This window comes from Neltuma alba, unplaced genomic scaffold (assembly GCF_004799145.2).
Source record: "Neltuma alba isolate B1F8T4 unplaced genomic scaffold, ASM479914v2 tig00010816_pilon, whole genome shotgun sequence".
NCBI lineage: Eukaryota > Viridiplantae > Streptophyta > Magnoliopsida > Fabales > Fabaceae > Neltuma > Neltuma alba.
This window is the reverse complement of record NW_021635624.1, coordinates 239121-250831: the sequence shown is the minus strand read 5'-3', so window position 1 is coordinate 250831 and position 11711 is coordinate 239121. Positions and strand designations below refer to the sequence as shown.

The following is an 11711-nucleotide window of genomic DNA, read 5'->3' as shown; positions in this document are numbered from 1 at the left end:
ACCTGCACCGCATTCATGATGATTCCTCCGCAAGCAGCTTTCGGTGCACGCAGAAGAAGGCTCCATCGACTTCACGGCAAATTTAGTATTCCTATTGTCTTCATTTGAAGGGGTAACTAACTCTTGTGATGTGTTCATGGTTACACCACTAAAAAAGTTAATATAATTTTTTGTCTTTGAAATTTGGATTGTTTTTGTTTCAATCCATTTAATTTCAGACTTGTAGTTTTAGTTTCCAAAATTTAATCTGTTTTAAAATGTTAGTTCTTGGATTTATTTTTGTTTTAATTTATTTAATTTCAAATTTATAGTTTAGTTCCTAAAATTTAATTTGTTTTAAAATATTAGTTCTGTATTGAAATTTGTTGCAGTGAAATGATGATGTGGACTTACGGAATAGGTACAGTGCACGGTCGGTAACTTTAAAAAAAAAAAAAAATGAAGCAAGTATCACGGATGTACAGCAGCACAACTAGAAGAAGGTCATCACGACAGTTGAAAATAAATATGAAACAAATTTAAGTTAATTTGATTTAACTAGAAAATGAGTTATTGACTTATCGAAATTAGTGCGGTATCTCACAAAAAAAAAAAGAGAGTTACAATAAGGCATAAGCAAGAAAAACAATTGAAAAACAAATCCCAGATGTTGTTATTTTCATTGTATGATTTGTCATTATAATTGCTGATGTTGTTATTGGAACCTTTTAGTAATTATTTCTCTTTTATGAGACTTGATTGTAATTCTCCTAAAAAAAATTAGTGTGGGTAAATGATTTGAACAGGTCAAGGTCATCTGGTCTAATAATATTGACTCTTTTATACCGTAAAATTGCAAGTTTGATAATGATAAAGAGAGTATTTGAGTAAAAATAAAATCATAATTTTAAAAGTAATTTTTAACATACAAAGTAAACATATGAGAGAAGTTTTATCTCGATTTTTTTGTTAAAGCATAGATATTATTCTATTAGAAGTAATCTTATTCGAGGTATTATTGTGCACTAAATATGGACATCTCTTCCAGTAGAGATTTGAAACTTGGTTTATCACATTGTGGGAGACTAATCCCTTCTACTAGACCCAACCCCGTTGATGTTTTATCTTGACTTTTGGGAAAGTATTTTCTAAAAATGCTTCTTAAATTATCCAAGTACCCAAAAAATGATATGAATAAAAAAACGTAAGCAGATGTAACTCCTGTAGGCAACATACCTTTGTCTATGTCTATGCTTAAAGTATGATGCATTTCTAGTGGTCACTTTTACTTTTTATTTTTTTTGTTTTCTAAAACTATGTGCAACATACATATATATTTTTTCCATATATTGCATAAAGTTGGGAAAAAGTTAAATCTGCTGATGATAAATTGAACCTGACTTCTTAAACAAATTTCAATTATCTTTGCAGAATCAATTAATTTTCTATACAATAAAAAATATTGTACACATGATATAACAACACAATTTTTTTTTTCTTAATAAAACACTGAGCCGAAAAATTGAATTAAAAATAATTTAAATTTAAATTTAAATTTCGAAATATAAAATGAAAGTAAATAGTATATATAAATATAACAAATAAAAAACACCTTCGTACTCAAAACTCGAAGGGCCGAACCTGAAATCGCAAATAGAAATTTGCGTAATTAATTGCGCTTGAAGAATGCGGATGATGACTCTTTTTATTTTGATCACGCAGGCCATTTCTTGTGTTATGCATCTTTAGCTTCATCTTCGCTTTTCCTCCGAAAACGCTTTCAGATGCCACAAGATTGCTTCCATTTGCTGCTCCAATATGACCGTATCTTCTCCTCCCTCGCCGCCGCTCCAAGACAATTCCGACGCCGAGCGCCGCCTTCACGAGGCGGAGGATCGCCTCCGTGAGGCAATTGAGGAGCTGCAGCGTCGTCAGCGCCGTGCCGCTGCTCGCCTGCACCATCAGCACCACCTGGATTGCCCTCCCTGCGATCATAGTCCTGGCGAATCATGTGTCGCCCATGCTATAGGTAATCTCTGCCAGAGCTTCCTGCTTTCGTATGGCGTCCGGGTCGGTATTGGAATTCTTCTTCGCGCGTTTAAGCTCGCACGGCGGCAGTCGTACTCTTCTCTTCTTGATCTTAAGGTGAGAAGTGAATTGGAGCTTGGCGGTTTTGTGATCACTGATGTTGCTGTTTGGCTTTTGCTTTTAACTTCCTTCTGTCTGGGATCAATGGTAGAATTGAATTAATTTAGGGCGGAAAGTTGCCCTTTTGATTTAATCAAATAGTGGCGATGTTGGACGTGGGATTTTTATGCTTATAGAAAACTCATTGCCTCCTTTTCGGCAATAAGGAGTAAGATTGTTGTGAGTATGCCTATTTTATTTTTGCGTGAATGAAACTCATTAGGACCTCTACCAAATCCCAAACTAATCGAGTCCAACTGAACTTACCCTAGGTGGACTTTGTGGCAAAGAATATCGAAGGACTTTTTTGTCTTTCTATCTTTGCATTGTTAAGTAATAATGTATATTTGATGGAAGTAGTAACCATAATTTGCGTTGCATTTCTTATTTTAGTACTAAAGGGAGAAATGTGTGATGATATGCTTTTCCTTTCCCCCCACAGCAACTTGTTTCAGAAAGAGATCTTATTGTAAGAGAAGAAGCATGTCGTATTGGTCTACTTTTTGGTGGTTTTACTGGATGTTATCATGCCCTGAGATGTTTACTGAGAAAATGGAGAAAGAAGGAGGTTCCACTGAATACGTAAGTTCATTTCTTTTGTAATTTGTTCACAAGGTTTTTAAATTTATTATCTGGTCTGTGATGCTTGGTTGTTGCTTCATGGTGTTATGCACACATCGCTTAATTATGACTTTGTTTGAGGGGATGATGGGGCAGAATTTTAGCAGGTTCAATTGCTGGTTTTTCTATCCTGGCATTAAATGATTCAAGTAGGAGGCGTACGCTAGCTTTGTATCTGCTAGCTCGGTTAGCTCAGGTACTTGAAAGTGTATTACAAACTAATTTTTCCGAGACATCTGAACTATGACACATTTTATGTTTGTCCTCTCTTCAGACTTATCTGCACACACAAGTCTAATGGATATTGTTATGTATCAGTGTGCTTATAATTCTGCCAAAGCCAAGAACAAGTTTCACCTTTGGGGAAGTCATTGGAGACATGGAGATTCTTTGCTCTTTGCTATAGCTTGTGCACAGGTATTCAATCCTCATTTTGATTTTTTATATTGGCTCAGTTGTGATCTTTTGCTATTGGCATCTATACAGGTTTTTAGTTTTGGTCATCTATACATGTATCGGAAGAAAGTTATCAGTAGAGCAGCCAATATAACTAGGAGTTATTGTTTTCATAAATAGCATAGACTACTCATGTAATAAACTTTTACTGTTGTAATATCTTAATAGTAAAAACGCATGTTCAGATGGTTAGCACACCCCAACAATGAGAAGCCATTTTATGTGGAGTTGAGATTGGACACAAAGCAAAGAGGCTTCTTACAAATTAAAAGGGTTTAATCATTGTTTAAGACCATCTTTGCATGATAGTCAGCAACTGTATCTGAATCCCTTCAGCACAATTTCAGGCAAACAATCCATTCCCTTGCTATCATATGCTGAATCTCCAGCATTAGATCTCCGTCCAGATGAGAGCCATTCACCTTGCGTTGCACTACCTACACCACTTCTAGATACTTAGATTTAAGTTCAATCGTCCTTGCTCCAGAATCCCATGCACAAAAGGCCTAGCATGCAAGCCCATAATTCTGCGCTCAGACTATTTGCCAAACCCATTAAGCAGCCGAAGCCTTTGATGGCCAGTCCCATATGGTGAAGTATGACGCTTTCATAGCCACAATTCCCAACCGATCTAATGTAGGGCCCATCATTAATTACCTCAATGTAATTCCACTAAGGTGGTACCCGAGCACTGTGGTTTCCTCTCTTCTTCACCTCATCATTGCTTGGCTTCAATTGATTACTTACTCCTTTGGTGATGAGCTATTCCACACCAATCTGGCCTGAGCATCCCCCTCAGATTCCTTTGGTGCCAAATCTTCCAACAGATAACGGTGAAGCATTTATCCACTCTACCACTGTGCCCATCCTCTTGTTAGTTAAACTCCATGGAATAGTGTTAGGATTATTTAGATGACTATCTAATTCAATCCCAAGGATTCTATTGAGAATATCTTCAGGGAGGCAGAGTTTCAGTTTATTCCATAGCCAATAACCCATCTCTGAAACAACACCTGCCACATTCGAGTTATACTCTTTTTGATGAATTGGCACCACTGCATACTTCTCCAACGCTTCTAAGTGTGGAACCCACATATCTTTCCAAAAATTCACATTTGTACCATTCTCCAAACTTTGATCAATCTAACATATGCTTCCATCTAAACTTAATGCTCAACCATGTCCTTGATCCCATACTCTTCAAGCAACTCTAGGGATCATGTCACTGCCACATCTATGCTTTCTTTCAGAATTTTAACCACAAATAATCTTTTTTCGATATCAATCCCCATGTTGACTTTGTGAAAGCACAATTTTGGGCTCTAGCATGATGCATTTGTAGGTCACCAGCCTCTTTGTGTTCACATACTTCATCCCATGCTACTAGATGCACCCCTTGTTTGCTGGCACTACTATGGAGAAATGTCATGTTTTTCCGCTCTCAATAACATCATAAATACCAACTGGAAGAGGGGTTGATTTCATTCTATATAATATAGCATGGCCAATATAATTGATGATATTAATGTTTTTCTTCCTGCAACGGAGAGGTTATCTGCCGTCCAATTAGAAACATGAGAACTAACCTTGTCTATGATATTCTGCTATGTGGCCTTCTTGACTCTACCTTGATGAATCTGCAAACCTTGGTGCTTACCCAAGTTAAGAGGTTGGAATCCTCTGCTCATTGAGATCTTTCACCCGAATGCTCCACATTCTTGGAGGAAAAAACCCTGGTCCTAGTAGTGTTGGCATGCTGTCCAGATGCCTTGCAAAAGGATTCTCAAGCTTTTATGAGAATGTCAGCAAACAAACAAATGTGAAATTGGAGTGCCATTCTAACAGACCTGAAAATGCTCTTACCCCGTCAACCTCTTCCTGGATAAGATGGGCTAATTTCTCAATTGCGAGAACAAAAAGATGGAGATAATGGATCACCATGTTTGACACTCCTCATAGTATATGAAGTAATTAGATTGAAAGGAACATAATGTAGTTTGCCTTTTTATGTTGGACACAGTTGGAGGGGTAGGGCCCAAACTGGTCATTTTGTCAGCTTCATGGATCCAAAATCTGAATACAAGGTTGTTCTGGCAGCAAAACATGCAGTGAAGGCATCTAGCTGTTGGATCCTTTGGTGGAGTAATGGTTGAAATTAGGTATGTTTGAGATGTAAAAGAAATATCACTGAGATGGATGTTAGATAAATGCATTTTAGTTGTTTGCAGCTGTGTCAAGTGGTTGTAGCTTTTGTGCGTTTTGGGGAAACACTTCATGGACAATTGAGTTTAGGCTTCAAATGGATGAATAGCTCATAGTTGATATGGTGAAAGCAATGACTGATTTTATCTGTTCCTTGTTGCTATTTTGAGCCGGTAAACTTTGTCGATATGTATTTCTGGAGGATCCATGTTTCCTTATGCTCAAATATTGTACTTGGTTTTTTTTTTTTTCCTTTGAACTTTTCTGTGACAAAAAAATGTTGCCTCGTAGACAATAGACAGCTTAAGTTGATACATATGTAGTTAGCACACGTACACTTGCCCACATGCACTGTGTGTGTGTGTGTGTGTCTCCTTTGACATGCTAAATGGGACATAATGGGGAATGAAATATAATTAAAAATGTGATTTTGTAGTTTGGCAATGCCCTCCGTGCCCTGGATGAAAATTTTGTGTTATATCCTTTGATATGCAGGATAAAATAGAATACAGATAAAAGCAGAATTGGAAAAGATTTTATAGCTCGGAAGTATTCTGCGTCTCTGAATGTAAAATAATTGTAGGAAAAAACAATCAGCACAAATTGGCCTGAACCCCACTTGATCATGATGACATTAATTTACTTATATTATTTTAACTTTGATCTTTTTTTGCCCATCTACTCTGCAATCACCTGGGTCCCTCTTGTTCCATGGTCACCGTGGATCTACTCTTCTATGATTCCTTGTGATATAGTCAATTGACAATTTATTTCAGGTTATGTACGCCTTCGTCATGCGTCCTGAGAGCCTGCCAAAATCCTATCAGGACTTCATACAAAAGACTGGACCGGTTGCAGAGCCTGTATATAAGGCTGTAAGGGATAATTGCAGAGGTTTTCCAGTTGATGTTGTTTCACTCTCAGCTTATTTATCGGGGAAAGGAAAATCTGGCTATTCGAAGTTGGAAGAGTTTCCTTCTATTATTCCTTGTTCCGTCATTCATCAAGGAACAAATTCATGTTTGTCTCACAATGCAAAAGCAACATCAGCAACATTTAAGAAAACATTCCCTCTCTACTTCTCTCTGACTTTTGTACCATTTGTTGTTCTGCACTTACAGAAGGTATTTTCTAGCTAGCCTTGTCTGTTGCTTGTAAATTGGCAGAACAAATACTTCAGTAAATGAAAACTAAGAAAACAGTCTCATGTAATATGAAAGCACTCATAATGGAGTCAACCAAAAAAAAAAAAAGTACTCATAATGGAAATGTTTGCAATTAGTCTCTTTTAATTGCTCGGGAGATTGATTTAGTCAATCTAGTTGCTTCCAATGAGCTCTATCCAGTTTTATTTTTATTTCATCAACATACTTCTTGTTAGAGCTCATTTTTGCTTCAATGCAAGCACCACACTCCTGGTTTCTGCATAATAAGCAATGCTATGCATAAAGAAGTAATTTCATGCTTTTCATAAGCGCTATTTTTCCTTTCCATTTGCTTTAATACACAACTTCAATATAATAGAGCTTCTTGGAGTTGTATAATCGTGGTTCCTTGATTATAATGACCTAAACACAGTCCCTAGGCTGTTTCGGTGCTCTTGTGAAAGTATCTCAGATCTCCACTCTGTAAGTTAGGTCATCAGGTTTTGTTGGTTGGAAGTTATAATAATTGTTACCCCAGATTTTCAGAGCTTATGTTATGTTTGGATGGAGAGAAAATGAGGGAAGGAGGAAAACTAGAAAGGCAAATGGGGGAGAAGTAGTTTTTCCCCTGTTTGGATTAGGGAAGACAAGTGGGAGGAAAAAAAAAAGTTGGAGAGAAAATGAGGTGGATCCCACATTCCATTTTCCTCCCAACTTTTCTCTCCACATATGGAGAGAAAATGAAAAGAAAACACATTTCCCTCTCTATCCTTACATATGTTTTTTCAGCAAAATAATAGCTATTTATTTTTTTAATTTTTTCACTTTATTTATTATTTTCATGTCTGTCTTCTGTGTTTGTTTGATTGAAAAATAAAATAACTAAAATTGCAAAAGTCCTTCTAAAATGAACTGAAAGGGGAAACAAGTAGAGTTGTTGTTTTGGTTTTTTGGCATTACATTACACAAATGTTATTTTTTTCTTTTTTTACAAAATTATTTGATATTAAAATATAATAACATGATAATATAACTTTATCAAATACTTTGATTTTAAATTATCTGATTATGTTAATGTAAATATGGTTTTTCATTATTATGATATTTAATTTGATTTTAATCAAGATACATTTTGATATAATGATAAGAGTATTTTAGTCATTTCCATATTTACTCATTTTCTTTCCTCTCTGTTTTCTCTTGTCTGTCCAAACATGAGGGGTAATAATATTTTCTCTCCAGTTTTCTCTTCTTCCCATTTTCTCTCCTCTTGTTTTCTTTCCTTCCAACTTTTCTTCTCATCCAAATGGAGGGTTAGCCTTAGAATAGCAGTGTACATAAGGTAGTTAGAGTAGTACTCAGTTTAGTACTTATACTAGCAGTGCAGAACTGTAGTTGTGCCACACCTTCTGTTGCTGTATATTAATTTTCTTTTTGAAGCAAAATGAATATCTTCTATTAGCAGCAAAGACTAATTTCTTTGGGGCATGGAGGGTAAAAAGTAGATCCATCTCAAGTAAGTTTTTTGCATGCACAAAGGTTGAGGGTATAACCCTAGCTAGTAGCTACTTGTTTAAATGGTGAGAGCTCCTGTCATTCACGTCAACTTTAGGTGGTAGCTTTATACTGAGTTAAAACTGTAAGGAGTTACTCACTTATGTATTAAACATTTCTGTCTCTCTTTTCTTTCCTAAACTTTACCGTCTTTATTCAGCTTTGATCGTGGATTTCTTTCTTTCTTTTCCCTATTGTAACCATGAATAGTATTCTGCTCCAGCAAACATTCAAATGACAGTCATATAGATATTGGACGTTCAATAATCCTCGACATTTATGTGATTAAAAAGCAACTGCATACATGCATGGAAGATAGATGAGGATTAGACTCTTACTCCAACTAGAATGTTAATTCTATCCTGACCAAATAGAACACTGAAAAGTTGTATTATCCTAATCATAAAGGAACAGTTGGAGTCAATCATATATGCATAGAAATATTACCCTCAAAATAATTAAAAACCAAAGAAGCTTTAATTAAAACAAAATAAATAAAACAAAAGCAATTTAAACGATATAGAATAGATGGGTAATAATATAGTCTCCAACACCATTCATTATGTGAGAAGTCGTCATGTGTTTTGCTTTATTAACATCGTCATGCTACAGTCGTGCTAGTATGATTGGTTTCCAGTTTCCCTGCTGCGGATAAGATTATGACTATTATTATATTTGCTGTTTCCGGACGTACATTTTCAAGCCAAAACCACTGCTTCTATAACATTGCTGTAAATTTTTCGATGCTGTTCTGATGATGCTGATATTGTATGCAGTTCATGGATGCTCCTTTCCGTACCTTCTGGTTAGCTATTAAAGGCGCTGTTCGTTCAACAACTTTTTTGTCTGCTTTTGTTGGTATCTTTCAGGTGGATGTTTGTTGATCTCTCACGTATTAAGAGATGCACGTATTATAATAAGTTTTTTATATAATAATCAATTTCTTGCAAACTGTGCAGGCGGTTATATGTTTACATAGAAAAGTTGCTGTGAAGGACCACAAACTCGTGTATTGGATAGCTGGTGGGCTAGCTGCGCTTTCAGTGCTATTGGAGAAGAAACCTAGGCGTGCTGAGCTTGCTTTATATGTCCTTCCTCGAGCAGGAGATTCATTATGGTTTATCTTGGTGAACAGGAACTTGCTTCCAGATATTAGGAATGCTGAGGTATTATCTTTGAGCTACTTTTTTGCTGGAATGGAAAATTGTCCTGGAAATACCCACCCAAAAAGCTGAAACTAGAACACTAGTGCCAAACTGAAGACCCAATTTTCAAGAGCAAAACTGAAGACCTGGTTTCCAAGAAAATAGTCGTCATTGGATTCTATATCCATCCATAATTTCATGTCCTTCGAGGTTAGTGATGTTATAAAATGTATAGAAGGACATTAAGAATCAAAAGCAACTACTCTACGGAACATGTAACTCAAGCCTAGGACAAAAGCAAGGGCCGATAACAAGTGAAGTAGATATTCACCAAAAAAAAAAAAAAAAGTGAAGTAGATGCATAAGATGTTAGGACTTTTTAACATACCCAGTTTCAAGAGGTTTTACTTGTTGCACCTATTTTAGATGCAAGCAGTTTATGAGTAAAGTACTCCTGTGTAAGGGTCACTCGTGTTTTTAGTTCCATTCTGAGGCTTCTAAAGGAATAGAAGATTCAGCGTTCAGTGTTGAAGCTTTATATGACAAATATAACCATGATATCTGAATTTATACTCCTTTAACCTATGCAGGTGTTCTTGTTTTCCTTGTGTATGGGAGGGATGATGTATTACTTGGATTATGAGCCAGAAACCATGTCTCCATTCCTTAGGGGCCTAATCCGCCGCTTCCTCGCCAGCAGAATTAGCAATCCGAGCCCGCCATCCAACCGAACTGCTTCCTACACATACCTGCAAGCACTTGATGGCATGACAAAACCAAAATTAGAAGAAAAAAAGGATTCAGAACCAGAACCTTCTTCAGGGAAATACAATTTAGAGTCCATTCCGGGCCTTTGACATTGGCTTTTATATCGATTTTTTATTTACATTCTTGATTGTTGGGGAAGATGGTCCAATTCATCTTCATTTATGCATCCAAAAAGGAATGCAAAAAATGTGATTGTGAATGAGGCTAAGGTGTCATCCGATCATCTCTAGTTTTATATCTGAATATATGTATTCACTTTTGTGAATGTAGAAGATCTGAATTGAAAGATTTTTTTGACCTCAAGATCTAAATTGAAAGATTGGCTCCCTCGATTTTTATTAGTTTATTTTTACCACAGGGTGTAAACTTATGTTGTACAATTATATTCAACTAATAAAGGGTCTTGTGCATTTTATATAAAATTTAAAAATGAATTATATAATTTATAATTTTAAATAATGTGTCTTGTTATGAATTTGATATACGATATCAATAAATTTTGTTGAGTTCGTTGAGTTATTGTAATGTCACTTGATTGGCATGAACAATTTGGTCAGATGGGGTATAATAAAGTTAGTTTTATTATACTTCTATAAGAAGGTTTTTTTAAAAGAGAAAATGAGTAGTTTAATTTGCTAATTTCCCAGACTCTGCCCTTATATTTTCCAAGAATCCTTGCGTTCCTCCATCCTGTATTCATTTGTTATATGTCAACATATTTGAGTGCAATTTTAAAAGTAGTGATAATTTTTGAAAATTTAAAATGTATGTCTCTAACTACTCTATTTCTTTTTTTAAATCCACGTAGAAAGAGTCAAAATCATCTTGAATAAACGTTGAAGTATTATTAATACAAAAAAATTGGCTGGTCAAATCATGAAATACAGAGATGCGGGTTGCCTAGAATTGTTAAGTTGTACGTACTTTGCCCAACTTTGGTTTGTTTGAATGGTTTCTATGTTAAAACCAAACGCATATACTCTATACTATTCTTACTGCAGGAGTTCGTTCGGAAGCAGCATTTGATCATAAACATAAAATTAATCCCCTTTTCTCTCTTATATTTATCAATTTTTGTTAAACTAATTTACTTAACTTATAAATTGATGTGAAATCTAATGTTATATATAAATATTTTATTAAAATCATATCATTTTTGTTATAATTTCTTGATTTATTTTGGCTTTCTTAATTTATCTATCTTGGTTAAATAACTCTTATAATAAGAATATGAAGTTGTACCAAATTTGGCATCCAAACTTATAGTCAAATGTACTCCATCCGATTCCTTTTATGAGTTAATTCTTTTTAATGGATTTGGTCTTTTTGAACAAGTTACACTTTAGAGATATCTGAATATTTAATATATTTTTTATTTTTAACCAAGGATGTTTTGAGAAAATAATTTGCATTTTTTTTTGCATATTTATTATCTTTGAACCAATTTTAACGTAACTAACTTTTTTAGTTTGTATAGGTTGGTTAGTTGAAATTGATAGAAAGAAGTATAAATCAAAGGGTTGAAGGGCTTTTTTGGTCTATGAACTACTTGGCAAGAAGCATTGATTACTTGCCAAGGAGTTCATAAGAGCAATGTTACTTCTTAATTAAAATCCTTGCAATATTGTCCTTTGGCTAATAACTAATATTGTCC

General features: G+C 35.1%; 2 protein-coding genes across 2 annotated transcripts in view; both read left to right on the top strand.

Annotated features, from left to right (window-relative positions):
• The first annotated feature begins 1742 nt into the window (after positions 1-1742).
• LOC114759284 (uncharacterized) lies at positions 1743-10407 on the top strand. The gene is made up of 8 exons (XM_028948443.1): positions 1743-2124; positions 2609-2748; positions 2884-2983; positions 3106-3204; positions 6222-6569; positions 8921-9013; positions 9104-9310; positions 9880-10407. Exons 1-8 carry the CDS (start codon positions 1798-1800, stop codon positions 10144-10146), a joined length of 1581 nt encoding a protein of 526 aa, XP_028804276.1. The 5' UTR covers positions 1743-1797; the 3' UTR covers positions 10147-10407.
• The window catches only part of LOC114759287 (polyadenylate-binding protein 1), a 30814-nt gene continuing 22489 nt past the window's right edge, over positions 3387-11711 (top strand). The window contains exons 1-2 of the mRNA XM_028948449.1: positions 3387-3396; positions 6306-6308. The gene's annotated coding sequence lies outside the window, so the exon portion shown is untranslated. The remainder of the gene's footprint in view (positions 3397-6305; positions 6309-11711) is intronic.

Coding starts and splice junctions, on each gene's coding strand:
- LOC114759284 (XM_028948443.1), top strand. CDS start 1,798: ATGACCGTATCTTCTCCTCCCTCGCCGCCGCTCCAAGACAATTCCGAC. Junction 2,125..2,608: donor CTTCTCTTCTTGATCTTAAG/GTGAGAAGTGAA, acceptor TTCCCCCCACAG/CAACTTGTTTCAGAAAGAGA. Junction 9,311..9,879: donor CAGATATTAGGAATGCTGAG/GTATTATCTTTG, acceptor TAACCTATGCAG/GTGTTCTTGTTTTCCTTGTG.